This window comes from Pan troglodytes, chromosome 2 (assembly GCF_028858775.2).
Source record: "Pan troglodytes isolate AG18354 chromosome 2, NHGRI_mPanTro3-v2.0_pri, whole genome shotgun sequence".
In the NCBI taxonomy this organism is placed as follows: Eukaryota; Metazoa; Chordata; class Mammalia; order Primates; family Hominidae; genus Pan; species Pan troglodytes.
The window spans coordinates 188,758,444-188,773,477 of NC_086015.1; the positions used below are offsets into that span (position 1 = coordinate 188,758,444).

General features: G+C 45.5%; 1 protein-coding gene across 11 annotated transcripts in view; it reads left to right on the forward strand.

Annotated features, from left to right (window-relative positions):
• SENP2 (SUMO specific peptidase 2) overlaps positions 1-15,034 on the forward strand; it is a 48,592-nt gene that overhangs the window by 559 nt on the left and 32,999 nt on the right. For 2 of the 11 annotated variants that reach the window (XR_010155888.1, XM_009446975.5), the window contains exons 1-2: positions 3,086-3,399; positions 7,006-7,061. Coding sequence is in view for 4 of the 11 variants with exons in the window: in XM_009446975.5 (XP_009445250.2) it covers positions 3,299-3,399; positions 7,006-7,061 (157 nt within the window). In the remaining 7 variants the exon portion in view is untranslated. Of the gene's footprint in view, positions 1-3,074; positions 3,400-7,005; positions 7,062-14,302; positions 14,711-15,034 lie in introns of those variants that run through there. The other 9 variants (XM_003310158.5, XM_054681302.1, XM_063807406.1 and 6 more) reach the window with 8 other exon arrangements.

Consider the following 15,034-nt stretch of genomic DNA (forward strand, 5'->3'; position numbering starts at 1 on the left):
CTATCCAGTGTGACCCCAATATATTTCTTTCTTTTTCTTTTTCTTTTTTTTTTTGAGACTATAAATCTCACTCTGTCACTTAGGCTGGAGTGCAGTGGTGAAATCACAGCTCGCTGCAGCCTTGACCTCTCACCTCAGCCTCCCAAGTAGCTGGGACTACAGGCACATGACACCACTCTTGGCTAATTAAAAAAAAATTTTTTTTAGAGACAGGTCTTCCTGTGTTGCCCAGGCTGGTCTCAAACTCCCTGGCTCAAGTGATCATTCTGCCTGGACCTCCCGAAGTGCTGGGATTACAGGTGTTGAGTCACCACACCCAGTTTACCACAGTATTTCTTAAATCTCAGTGGCCAGACCTGGGATAAGTTGCTATTCAAAAGCAGCTTTTAGTTTTTTTTTGTTTTTTGTTTTTTTTTGAGACAGAGTCTCGCTCTGTCGCCAGGCTGGAGTGCAGTGGCGTGATCTCGGCTTACTGCAACCTCCGCCTCCCGGGTTCAAGTGATTCTCCTGCCTCAGCCTCCCAAGTAGCTGGGATTACAGGCACGCGCCACCACGCCCAGTTAATTTTTAGTAGAGATGGGGTTTCACCATGTTGGCCAGGATGGTCTCGATCTCTTGACCTCGTGATCCGCCTGCCGCGGCCTCCCAAAGTGCTGGGATTACAGGCATGAACCACCGTGCCCGGCAGAGCTTGTAGTTTTCTGATTTATGTGTGTGTGTGTTTTTTAACTTGGAAAAAAAAATTGTTCTCTTAGGATGTATGATTCGTGTTTAAATGAAGACTGCTCTTTTATTTGGGAGAATCCTCTCCCAGTACTTGAGCGGGCTTCTTGGTTTGGCAAAGGCAAAGCCCAACTCTCAATAGCCAGTGGAAGGGACAGACGTAACTGAACTGCTTTGCACAATAATGCCAATGACTGTCTTTTGTTAATAGGAGTCCTGACTCTGATTACATTTACGGGGAGTCCAGCCTGAAATAGTCGGGGTAGAGGTAGAGGGAAAAGTCCCTTCTGTTGGCAGCTTGCCAAAGGTGTTAAGAGTAAAGGGATGGCCTTGAGGTGAAGGGAATTCCTTTGCGAGACAATAGGCCAGGGACTATAGATGCTACATAATCTAATAGCCACTTCTAAGTCTTCTCAGCTTTGTAATGCCCCAAACTTTCAGCAACAGCCTGGTTGGTGTTTGCTATGCTTAGGGGAATAAGGGAGGCGGGTGTGTCCACACTTAGGATTTGCTTCCATCCTCTAGGATATGACCCCAGCCCCCGAGGCCAGAGTGGTGGTAGCTTCAGGTGTGTGGCTGGTGATTCTGAAGCTCTAGGGGGTGGCTTGCAGCACAATTCTGGAATGCTACGTATCTATATATCTATATATCTATATATATACACACACACACACACACATACAAACACACATGTATTTATTTTATTTATTTATTTATTTTTTGAGACAGAGTCTTGCTCTGTTGCCTAGGCTGGAGTGCAGTGGTGCAATCTCCGCTTACTGCAACCTCCACCTCCCAGGTTCAAGCGATTCTCCTGCCTCAGCCTTCCAAGTAGCTGGGATTACAGGAGTGTACTACCATGCCTGGCTAATTTTTGTATTTTTTTTTTTTTAGTAGAGATGGGAGTGTCTCACCATGTTGGCCAGACTGGTCTTGAACTCCTGTCCTCAAGTGATCCGCCTGCCTTGGCATCCCAAAATGCTGGGATTACAGGCGTGCGCCACCACACCCGGCCTGGAATGCTGTCTATTGAGGAAAGGAAGAGGCTGTACTGGGGAGTGCCAGCGTTGAAGTTCAAGCAAGTGTAAAACTCTGGCCTTAACTGAATCACAAGTAGGAAACAAGTTAATCAGGAATGGATTTGTGGGGCATGAAAACCTTTGAGGATTCTTAGGATTGTTTGGAAGAGGGGACTGGATTTTCTATCACTAAATAGGGTGGGATTTGTTTTACAGTTGATAATTTTTTGATGGGGTGCGTCAGGGTCCCACTCTGTCACCCTGGCTGGAGTGCAGTGGCGTGATCACGACTCACTGCAGCCTCAACCTCCTGGGCTCAAGCGATCGTCTCACCTCAGCCTACCAAGTAGTTGGGACTACAGGTGCGTGCCACCACACCTGGCTAATTTTTGTATTTTTTGTAAAGATGGGGTTTTACTATGTTGCACAGACTGGTCTCAAACTCCTGGGCTCAAGCTATCTGCCCACCTCGGCCTCCCAAAGTGCTGGGATTAAAGGCAGGAGCCACTGCGCCCGGCCTATAGTTGACAATTAACTAGAAGTGTGACATTGGAATTATAGAGGGAGAGTAACGAGACTCATTACTTACTAGCCCAGGGTAGGAGACGTTAGTGGGCCGCAGGTTTCATCCTTAAATTTCTGTGAAGCCTTTCTTGAGGACATCTGCCCTTTCCTTCTCTCCCTCAGTGTGTGGTTTTCCTTTCTCTGCCTCCCACTGCACTCTGCACACACCTTTATCACAGCAACCACTTACGGTGTATTGTAATTTGTAATTATCTATGTACATGTCTCCAAGTAGACTGACCTCAAGGGCAAGGGACTGGCGCTGGTACTCAGACCCCGGGTTCAAGTTCCAGCCACGTCTCTAGCTAGTTTTGTGATCTTAGACAAATAACTTAATCGCTCTATGCCTCAATTTCCTTGACTTATAAAATTGGCTTAAGACTCTCTGTCACATGCCATTGCTGGGCATATTAAGGTGACAATGCGTGAAAAGTACGAGGCAAAAGGTAAGTGCAAAATAAAGGGCGCCTAAAACGGTAAACGTGTGTTAATTAACCTGATCTACCTTTACATGTGCACTCAGCAAACACTGAGCACCTAATGTCCTCTGGGACCCCGGAACGCCTCCTCCGGAGTGGAGCAGCCTCACATGTGGCCTGTGGGCCTTGTCCCACGGGCCGGCTCCGGATTGGCTCCGCCGAAGAGAAAACCCTGCCGACAGCCCTTCCGATCTCGTCAGCGATTGGGCCGGGACCGTCCCACAATTACTGTTGTTGCTGGGCTCGGAAATAGGGAGCGGTGCTAGGTTGCGCGTGCGCAGATTGAGAATGGAGCTTTCCGGTCGGGCGGGAGGAGGTGACGTCAGGAGCGGTGGCGGGCGGGGGCCTCTGGTAGCCCTGGGGACGCTGTATCTGTGGGCTCTTGAATCGCGTCACAAATCAGCGACCGAACTCTGGCGGTGGTGGTTAAGACGGCGAAGGCGGCAGCGGCGGCGACAGCTCTGGGGTTTGCGTCTCGGGGTGTGTCGGCCGCCGCTGCTGCTTGGGCCTGGTATGTACAGATGGCTGGTTAGGATTCTCGGCACCATTTTCCGTTTCTGCGACCGGTCGGTGCCCCCTGCCCGGGCCCTCCTGAAGAGGCGGCGCTCAGACAGGTGAGACGAGAGGGGGCTGAGCGCCAGCCTGGCCTTACCCCCTCCCCCACAGCGGGCTCCTCGGCCGTGATAGCTTTGATTCAGCCAGGCTCACCCGAAACAGGTCGCCGGGATCCTAGTGACGTAGTCGCTCCCGCCAGGCTGTGGGGAGGCAGCTCCTGATGAAGGAGGAGCTGGTCGTCTTCGTAGCGGCCGGTGATGGCAGGGTCTTTGACATTCTTGTCAGAGGCCAAGCTGGTTGCTGATAACAAATGGGGCTTTGCCGCTCTTAGGCTGAACACTAACATTGAAGGAATACTGTCTTTGTTGTGGCTCACTGTTTACAAAGCACCCTCGCAAGTGTCATCTGCAGACATTAAGTGCCGTTGAAGTGAGATTCATAGCTTGCCCAAAGCCGTTTTGACTGCAAGTACTGTCCTTGCAGCAAGAAACAGCACCTGTTTTGTTCCAAAACAGCTGTCAAACAGTCTGTGTTTGGGACCAGAAGGGTTTTGTGCTTTAGAATTAGTGAATGAGTAAAAAGGCTTAGGTGCCTCACTCCTTTAAAACAATCACTAGTCTGTACTCTTAAATTCGGTTAAAATTTGGGGGAAACTCAAAGCTATTCTTTTCTTTTTTTCTTTTGGTTGAGACGGAGTCTTGCTCTGTCGCCCAGGCTGGAGTGCAGTGGTGCGATCTCGGCTTACCGCAACCTCCGCCTCCTGGGTTCAAGCGATTCCCCTGCCTCAGCCTCCCAAGTAGCTGGGATTGCAGGTGTGCACCACCACGCCTGGCTAATTTTTGTGTTTTTAGTAGAGATGGGGTTTCACTATATTGGCCAGGCTGGCCTTGAACTCCTGACCTCAAGTGATCCGCCCACCCCAGCCTCTGGAAGTGCTGGGACTGCAGGCATGAGCCACTGCACTCAGCCCCAAAAGCTATTCTTATTTAGCATCTACTCTTTGGAGTGTCCCATTTTATTGTATCGACCTCCTTACCTAAAAATCTGGAAAATAAAATACTATACAAATTCTATGCCCCCTCCCCAACTTTAGTGATCAAGTGTTAATTTCTTTCTTTTTTTTTTTTTTTTTGAGAAGGAGTCTCGCTCTGTCCCCCAGGCTGGAGTGCAGTGGCGCAATCTCGGCTCACTGCAAGCTCTGCCTCCGGGAGTCAGGCCATTCTCCTACCTCAGCCTCCCGAGTAGCTGGGACTACAGGCGCCCGCCACCATGCCCGGCTAATTTTTTTTTTTTTTTTTTTTTTTGAGACAGAGTCTCATTTTGTTGCCCAGGCTGAAGTGCGGTGGCACGATCTCAGCTCACTGCAACCTCTGCCCACTGGGTTCAGGCGATTCTCCTGCCTCAGCCTCCGGAATAGCTGGGATTACAGGCGCCTGCCACTGCACCCGGCTTATATTTTTTGTATTTTTTTTAGTAGAGATGGGGTTTCACCATCTTGGCCAGGCTAGTCTTGAACTCCTGACCTCGTGATCCACCCGCCTCAGCCTCCCAAAGTGCTGGGATTACAGGCCTGAGCCACAGCGCCCGGCCACGCCCGGCTAATTTTTTTTTTTTTTTTTTTTTTGAGGCGGAGTCTCGCTCTGTCGCCCAGGCTGGAGTGCAATGGCGCGATCTCGGCTCACTGCAACCTCCGCCTTCCAGGTTCACGCCTTTCTCCTGCCTCAGCCTCCCGAGTAGCAGGGACTACAGGCGCCCGCCACCACGCCCAGCTAATTTTTTGTATTTTTAGTAGAGACGGGGTTTCACCGTGGTCTCGATCTCCTGACCTCAGGATCCGCCCGTCTCGGTCTCCCAGAGTGCTGGGATTACAGGCGTGAGCCACCGCGCCCGGCCCTCGCTCGACTAATTTTTTGTATTTTTTAGTAGAGACAGGGTTTCACCGTGTTAGCCACGATGGTCTGGATCTCCTGACCTCGTGATCCACTCGCCTCGGCCTCCCAAAATGCTGGGACTACAGGCGTGAGCCACCGGGCCCGGCCGTTAATTTCATGTTTTTAATTAAGCCTCAATATCAAGAAAAGTGGAAGAAGTGTTCATTTGTGGGAGCTTGAGAGAACAAGATGTCTAATACATTAGTCTGAGAATGCAGGTTATTGATGAGATTGGTTGTTGGCTAAACTGCATCGTGTGTTCCAGAGATGCATGGTTTTGCCTTATTTTTCTCTCCTATCTTTCCGTTGGGTTGATATGAGGATCATTTGAGAACGTGGTGTAAAGTGCCTAAACTGATGCTTAATGTATATAAGGGTAGTATTTGTCTGTCCTACTCTGGGGCCTTTTGCAGAGTCTGGTGCATGATAAGCACTTGGTCCCTATTTATGGAATAAGGGAAAGCTAATTTCCTCTCCCTTGTCCTCTTCTTGATGTGAATCCCTGCTAGTCAGTGGAACATGGTTTGGCGATCAAAACCTTGATCTTTACTATACTTTAGGTGTTCACATCCTTAATCCAAAACAACACTTCTCAGTGTAAACCAATTTTCAGTCAAAATGAAGCCCGGCAGGGCTTGTTGGAATGTATAAAGTTATGAGCTGAATGGAATCCTGGGATCTCATTCTATTCATTTTTTTTTTTTTGCATGTGTGAATATAATTGATCATAAGGGTTCAGAGAGATGATGAGTAATATACTATGACCCTTTAGCATTCTTGACATCTGGGTCCTGAAACTTTCCTCAATTCCAAAGTTCTTTATTACCATCATAATGTAGTTTGCGTGATAAAAATGAAGTTAAATATAACACTTGATTAAGATTTGTCTTTTTTAAGTTGTAGAACAGTTTTTTTAACTCCCTTACACACACACAAAAGAAAAAACAATAAAAAGAATTGTCTTTTAAGGCTGTTCATATTAATACTGTCACCGAAAGTAAAAGATGGCTTTCTTTGGGGATCATTTTCAAAAGGAAATTGCTTGTTTGTTGTTTTTAAATCATTTCTGGAGCGAAAGAGAAAATACTGTCCTAAACTCTTACCTGGGTTCATTTACTAGCTAAGTGACTTTGGCCAGTTTTAAGTTTGTACTTTAACCAGATGGCAAATTATTATTTGGTAAGAAGTTTGGTTCTCTCTCAAATAGTTGAAACTGTAGCAGTAAGTCTTCGGATGTGAAAAGCCTACTATAGAATAGCATTCTCTCTTTTGTTTTGCTTTTATTTTTAGTTTTATTTCTTTTTAAGACAAGGTCTCACTCTTTTGATTAGGCTGGAGTGCAGTGGCATGACCTGGGCTCACTGCAGCCTTACTTCCTGGGCTCAAGTGATCCTCCTGCCTTAGTGTAGCTGGGACCACACTCACTCACCACCAAGGCTGGCTAATTTTTTATTTATTTTTTTATCGTAGAGATGAGGTCTTACTTTGTTGCCCAGGCTGATGTCAAACTCCAAGGCTCAAGCGATCCTCCCCCTTGGCCTCCCAAAGTGCTGGGATTACAGGCACGAGCCACTGTGTCCCACCAGCATTCTCTTTTAAAACATCAGTTGGATCTCATTTTATGACAAAGTGATAGAAGGGGGATGTGTTATATGAATAGTAAGTTTACTTACAGAAATGAATGTGTGTGTAAATCTATATATATATATATTTATATTTCTTTCTCTTTTTCAGCACTCTGTTTTCTACAGTGGACACTGATGAAATACCAGCCAAAAGACCAAGATTAGGTACTGAATATAAATTTAAAAAATTTTTAGTTTTTAAATAGGAAAAATATATGCATGGAACAAAATTCAAAAGGTAAAAAGTATGTGGTAAAAAGTAAGTCTTGGCCGGGCGCAGTGGCTGTAATCCTAGCACTTTGGGAGGCCAAGGCAGGCGGATCACCTGAGGTCAGGAGTTTGAGACCAGCCTGGCCAACATGGCAAAACCCTGTCTCTACTAAAAATACAAAAATTAGCTGGCTGTGGTGGCAGGCGCTTGTAATCCCAGGTACTCGGGAGGCTGAGGCAGGAGAATCGCTTGAACCTGGGAGGTGGAGGTTGCTGTGAGCCAAGATGGTGCCACTGCACTTCAGCCTGGGGCGACAGAGCAAGACTGTGTCAGGAAAAAAAAAAACAAAAAAACTTAAGTCTCTTTCCTGGCCCGACGTGGTGGCTCAAACCTTTAATCCCAGCACTTCAGAGGCTGAGGTGGGAGGATCACTTGAGGTCAGGAGTTTGAGACCAGCCTGGCCAACATGGTGAAACCCCATCTCTACTAAAAATTAAAAAATTAGCCAAGTGGTGCACGCCTATAGTCACAGCTACTCGGGAGGCTGAGGCACGAGAATCGCCTGAACCTGGGAGGCGGAGGTTGCAGTGAGCCAAGATTCTGCTACTGCACTCCAGCCTGGGCGACAGAGCGGCACTCCAGCCTGGGCGACAGAGCGACACTCCGTCTCAAAAAAAAAAAAAAAGAAAAAAGAAAGTCTCCTTTTTTTTTTTTTGAGACAGAGTCTTGCTCTGTCGCCCAGGCTGGAGTGCAGTGGCGCAATCTCGGCTCACTGCAAGCTCTGCCTCCCAGGTTCACGCCATTCTCCTGCCTCAGCCTCCCGAGTAGCTGGGATTACAGGCACCCGCCACCATACCTGGCTAGTTTTTTTGTATTTTTAGTAGAGATGGGGTTTCACCGTGTTAGCCAGGATGGTCTCCATCTCCTGACCTCGTGATCTGCCCGCCTCGGCCTCCCAAAGTGCTGGGGTTACAGGCATGAGCCACTGCACCCAACCCAAGAAAGTCTCTTTCCTATCCCTTTCTTATCTTTTCTAGAGGTAACTACTGTTACCAGGGACTTGTCTAATCCTTGCAGGTAAATAAGCCTAGGTGTAGACTGTGCATTTTAAAATTCTAAATCATTCTACAAAGAAAAGATACTTCTTATTTATTTATTTTTTGAGATGGAGTCTCGCTCTGTCACCCAGGCTGGAGTGCAGTGGTGCAATCTCGACTCACTGCAACCTCCACCTCCCGGGTTCACACCATTCTCCTGCCTCAGCCTCCTGAGTAGCTGGGACTACAGGCGCCCACCACCACGCCCGGCTAATTTTTTGTATTTTTAGTAGAGACGGGGTTTCACCATGTTAGCCAGGATAGTCTCGGTCTCCTGACCTCGTGATCCACCTGCCTCGGCCTCCCAAAGTGCTGGGATTACAGGCGTGAGCCCCCGCACCCGGCCCTACTTATTTTTAAGGAGGAAATGTAAGTGTTTCAAACTGAGGTGACTCTAGTTCAGATGGCTGAGGGAACCCATCTTTTCTATTTTTTTTTTCGAGACAGGGTCTCATTCTGTCACCCAGGCTGGGATGCAGTGGCATAATCACGGCTCACTGCAGCCTCCACCTCCCTGGGCCCAGGTGATCCTTCCATCTCAGCCTCCCAAGTAGTTGGTTGGGCCTACAGGCACGTTATCACACCTAGCTGATTTTTGTATTTTTTTTTTGTAGAAACAGGGTCTTGCCACATTATCCAGGCTGAAAATAGGCAGCAGTGGCATTTTGAAAGAATACTCCTGTCTTTAAGAACTGGTAATATTTCTTTTTTTTTTTTTTTTTTTTTTTGAGACGGGATCTTGCTCTGTCTTGATCTTGTCATCAACAATTTTTTTTTAATTTTGTAAGAGGCAAGGGTATCACTCTGTTGCCCAGGCTTTAGTGCAGTGGCACGATCGTAGCTTACTGCAGTCTCAAACTCCTGGGCTCACACAATCCTCCTGCCTCAGTCTCCTGAGTAGCTGGGACTATAGGCCCATACCACCACACCTGGCAAATTATTTTATATGTGGATACTGAGTCTCCATATGTTGCCCAGGCTGATCTTGGAACTCCTGCCCTTCCAAATTGCCGGGATTATGGATATGAGCCACTGTGCCCAGCCAAGTCTTTTACTTCAGTATATCTGAATGGATAAAGAAAATAAAAGTAGATTAAAGGAAAAAGGCATAGTAAAATGCTATAATAATATATTCCTCTTTCTCAAAAATGATTATAAATTTGGGTCTACCTCCAGATGTGGTAATTGAGTGTGGACATATTTGTGTTAATATTTTGTTTAAATTCAGTGAGTACTTATTGAGCATGTCTCAGTGCTAACCAGTGTGTTAGGTTTTACAGAAAATACAAAAATTAGTAAGACAGGGTCTCCTTTTTTTTTTTTTTTTTTGAGATGGAGTCTTGCTCTGTTGCTCAGGCTGGAGTGCAATGGCACAATCTCGGCCCACTGCAACCTCCGCCTCCCGGGTTCAAGTGATTCCCCTGCCTCAGCTTCCCAAGTAGCTGGGACTACAGGTGCCCACCACCACGCCCGGCTAATTTTTGTATTTTTAGTAGAGACAGGGTTTTACCATGTTGGCCAGGCTGGTCTCAAGCTCCTGACCTCAAGTGATCCACCTGCCTTGGCCTCCCAAAGTGCTGGAATTACAGGCGTGAGCCACCGTGCCCGGCCTGGGTCTCCATTTTTAAGGACCTTATATGATAATATGGTAGGGGATATAAGACAATCACATAATAATGCTAATGTCAATGAAAATATAAAAAATAAAAAAACAAAGATAGTAACAAAATCCTATCCAATTTTCAGCTCATCGAGTCTCAGTAAATGTTTGCGGGAGTTAGTATGAGTTAGTGTGTTAGCCCAGGTCTTGAAGGATGGATAGGATATCAAAGGAGAGCAATAGGAAGGAAAAATATTCTAGGCAGAGGGACTAGTATGGGAAAGTTGTGTAAATTCAAGAAATAGTGAATAGAGCTCAGGGAAAAAAAATGGCTGAAGACAGGTAGATCAAATTATCGTTCTGTTTTGTTTTGTTTTTTAATAGAGACAGGGCTATTTGCTATATTGCTCAGGCTGATCTCAAACTCCTGGGCTTAATTAAGTGATCCTCTCACCTTGGCTTTCCAAAATGTTGGGATTACAGGCGTGAACCACCATCCCTAGCCAAGGATTTTCGAATGACAGGAATTTATGCTAAATTCATTAGAACAGTATTTCCCAAAGCACAGGATAGATACCAGTTTAGGAAATGATTTTAGGGGATTCAACATTCACAGCATTATGTAACATTTGAATGATGATTATGTACTAAGAAAGGTGTATCCTTTTCAGTTATTTATTTGAGGTGCTCACATCCTGTTTATTTCAAACAGAAAATCTTGATTTAATGCTAGTATATCTTCAATACTTGTCTAATATATGCTAATCTCCCATTTTTTAACAGGCCCAACTAGAACTTAGTATTATTGTGTTTTCATTTCTTTTTTTTTTTTTTTTTTTTGAGACGGAGTTTCTTTCTCATTGCCCAAGCTGCAGTGCAATGGTGCGATCTTGGCTCGTTGCAACCTCCACCTCCCAGGTTCAAGTGATTCTCCTGCCTCAGCCTCCCGAGTAGCTGGGATTACAGGCACCCGCCACTATGCCCGGCTAATTTTTGTGTTTTTAATAGAGACAGGGTTTCACCATGTTGGCCAGACTGGTCTCGAACTCCTGACCTCAAGTGATCGCCCGCCTCGGCTTCCCAAAGTGTTGGTATTACAGGCGTGAGCCACCGCACCCGGCTGTGTTTTCATTTCTTTATAAGGCAGGTGATGTTGGCTTTACATATACAGTAGTAATTTAAAATTATCTTTTTTTTTTAAGCCAAAAAAGGAAGTCAGTTTTAAAGAAAAATATAAATAGCTTGTACTTGGATGTGGTTAAAAAAAAAAACACACACAAACGTTGGTATAACAGAAGGTTTCTGACTTAATTATTTAGGACAATCATCTGTTTTATGGATTCTATGTTAAGGATCACTTATTGCATCATTCCCATTAAATATGTAGTATGATTTTCTGAATGGCAAATTGTAGAAGGGAATCTAAACCAAAGGGTAAGCGGTGGGTAGCAGAGTTTGTAAAGGCCTGTAAAGTGCTGTCCAAGAAAATTTCCTGCAGTGATGACTGTTGAGCACTCGAAATGTGGCTAGTTCAACTGAGGAACTGAATTTTAAACTTTATTTGATTCTAATAAAACTTTAAGTTAGGTAACCATATCTGGCTACTAGCTACTGTGTTGGACAGTACAACTCCATTGGTTGCTTTTGAGAGAAAAAAAAGCAAAGCAAGGGTAAAAGAAAAGAAAGAAGACCTCAGAATTTCAGGCTCATGATCTTTTTTTTTTTTTTTTGGGACGGAGTCTTTCTGTGTCACCCAGGCTGGAGTGCAGTGACACAATCTCGGTTCACTGCAACCTCCACCTCCCAGGTTCAAGCGATTCTCCTGCCTCAGTCTCCTGAGTAGCTGGGATTACAGGTGTGCACCACCATGCCCAGCTAATTTTTATATTTTAGTAGAGACGGAGTTTCACCATATTGGCCAGGCTGGTCTCGAACTCCTGACCTCAAGTGATCCACCCTTCTTGGCCTCCCAAAGTGCAGCTAATTTTTGTGTTTTAGTAGAGACAGGGTTTCACTGTGTTGGCCAGGCTGGTCTTGAACTCCTGACCTCAAGTGATCCACCCACCTTGGCCTCCCAAAGTGCTGGGATTACAGGTGTGAGCCACCGTACCTGGCTCAGGCTCATGACCTTAAAGGTGAAAGAGATTTTAAGAGATCTATGTAGTCTAGTTTCAGGGAAGTAAGGTGATCTTTTCCCCATTTTACAGATGAGGCAGGCCTTCTGTTTTTTAAAAAAATCAGTGAGATATTTTGACATAATCTCAGGGGCATACCGAGATTTTGATAACATTCGTAGGAAAATAAATATTATGATATTGTTTAGTAGCCACAATTTGCTATGTTACCAAGAGGCTTCTTGTCCTCTAGAGTCTGGATGACAGACTGTGGGTTAAGCATCAATCGCTAAAGCTCTTCTTCTCCTCCTTAGAAAGCGCAGCAGAGTGTGTACTATCCCTCAGCAGTATTAGAAGGGGATAACCTGGAATTCTCTGATTCCTAAAATGAAAAACAACTCATTTGCATAGTTTGGTACTTATAACTATTAGCAAATTACTCAAATTGGATTGTGCTTTACCTGGCCATTACTTTTTCCCTTTTGTTTGTTATTCCCCTATGTTTCTGGAAAGTAGTTTACATGTTCTGGAGCACTGCTTAAAAGCTACCATTGCAGTCTATCTTTCTCTAAAGCAGAATGGCTAATGTGATGTTCTGTTTTTCTCAAACTAGCGTCTTCAAATACCCTTAATTAGGACATAGGATATTGTAGAAAGCTTACATCAGATATATAGAAAGTGAGAAAGAGGTAGTGTAATAAAAGGAGGAAGTGAGGAAAGCACTGAAACCTACCCTTTCCTTTTATTTTTGGTGGCAAGGAAGGGTGAGCCTGATATTTTTTTTTTTTTTTTTTTGAGACAGGATCTCCCTCTGTCACCCAGACTGGAGTGCAGTGCCGTGATCTCACCTCACTGCAACCTCTACCTCCCGGGTTCCAACGATTCTTCTGCTTTAGCCTCCCAAGTAGCTGGAATTACAGGCATGTGCCACCAGGCCCAGCTAATTTATTTATTTATTTTGAGATGGAGTCTCACTCTGTTGCCCAGACTGGAGTGCAGTGGTGCCATCTTGGTTCACTGCAACCTCCGCCTCCTGGATTCAAGCGATTCTGCTGCCTCAGCCTCCAGAGTAGCTGGGATTATAGGTGTGTGCCATGACGCCCAGCTAATTTTTGTATTTTTAGTAGAGACAGTTTTGCCATGATGGTCAGGCTGGTCTTGAACTCCTGACCTCAAGTGATCTGCCCGCCTTTGCCTCCCAAAGTGCTGGGATTACAGGCTTGAGCCACCGTGCCCAGCCTAAGATCTTCTAACACATCTCCACTAGAGGGATAGTCTTGTTCTATCTTAGATGTTTAAAAGCTGCATATTTTAGGCCAGGTACAGTGGCATACACCTGTAATCTCAGCACTTTGGGAGGCTGAGGCAGAAGGATCACTTGAGCCCAGGAGTTCCAGACCAGCCTGGGCAACACAGTGAGACCTGCCTCTACCAAAAAATCAAAAAAATTAGCCAGACATGGTGGTGCATGCCTGTGATCCCAGCTACTCAGGAGACTGAGGTAGGAGGATCACTTGAGCCTGGGAGGTTGAGGCTGCAGTGAGTAGTGATCATGCCACTGCACTCCAGTCTGGGTGACAGAGTAAGACCCTGTCTCAAAAAAAAAAAAAAAAAAAAAGCTGCATATTTTATACTTTACTTAGCCAAGATATAATAGGGGCTTAGTAAATAGTTGTTTAGGGCAACTACGGTATATTGTTACCTGCCTGGGAAGTAAGGACAAGCTAGTGAGACTATGACAGTGCTTCCTGTAGAATTCTGCCGTACTTGGTGGCTATATGCTCCTTGTTGTTTAATCATGCCCTCATCTCTGTGGTAAAAATTTATTTATTTATTTATTTGTTTATTTTTTGTGAGACGGAGTCTCATTCTGTCATCCAGGCTGGAGTGCAATGGCACGATCTCAGCTCACTGCAACCTCTGCTTTCCAGGTTCAAGCGATTCTCCTGCCTCAGCCTGCCAAGTAGCTGGGACTAAAGGCGCACACCACTGAGCCCAGCTAATTTTTGTGTTTTTTTTAGAGACGGGATTTCACCATGTTTGCCAGGCTGGTCTTGAACTCCTGACCTCGTGATCTGCCTGCCTCGGCCTCCCAAAGTGTTGGGATTATAGGCGTGAGCAACCACGCCCAGCAAAAATTTATTTTATATATCCTGGAGAACTCTGCTTAAAAATTGTCATTTCAGAACATTTTGAGTGTGTGTGTGTGTGTGTGTGTGTGTGTGTGTGTGAGAATCAGTATGGATTTGCTAAAGTGATGGTTTTATGTTTTTATATTCAGATGTTTTATTTAAAAAACACAATTACAATACTGGTATTCCAGTTATTCAGCTAGAAAAATATTATTTATTTATTTATTTATTTATTTATTTATTTATTTTGAGATCGAGTCTCACTCTGTCGCCCCGGCTGGAGTGGAGTGGCATGATCTTGGCTCACTGCAACCTCCGCCTCCCAGGTTCAAGCGATTCTCCTGCATCAGCCTCCTGAGTAGCTGGGACTATAGTCGTGCACCACCATGCCCAGCTAATTTTTTGTATTTTCAGTAGGGACGGGGTTTCACTGTGTTAGCCAGGATGTTCTCGATCTCCTGACCTCAAGTGATCCACCCACCTCGGCCTCCCAAAGTGCTGGGATTACAGTCAAGAGCCACAAGTCTGGCCCAGTTTTTTTTTTTTGAGATGGAGTTTTGCCCTTGTTGTCCAGGCTGGAGTATAATGGCGCAATCTTGGCTCACCACAACCTCTGCCTCCCGGGTTCAAGCGATTCTCCTGCCTCAGCCTCCTGAATAGGTGGGATTATAGGGATGCGCCACCACGCCCAGCTAATTCTTTGTATTTTAGTAGAGATGGGGTTTCTCCATGTTAGTCAGGCTGGTCTCCAACTCCTGACCTCAGGTGATCTGCCCACCTTGGCCTCCCAAAGTGCTGGGATTACAGGCGTGAGCCACCACACCCAACCTAGGAAAGGATTATATTGATAAATACCTTTTAATTTCAATGGTTGAAAATAGGACTTTTTAAAATTTTTGTTTTTCAGAGACAGAGTCTCACTCTGTTGCCCAGGCTGGAGTGCAGTATCACAATCACAGCTCACTGTAGCCTCAATCTTCTGGG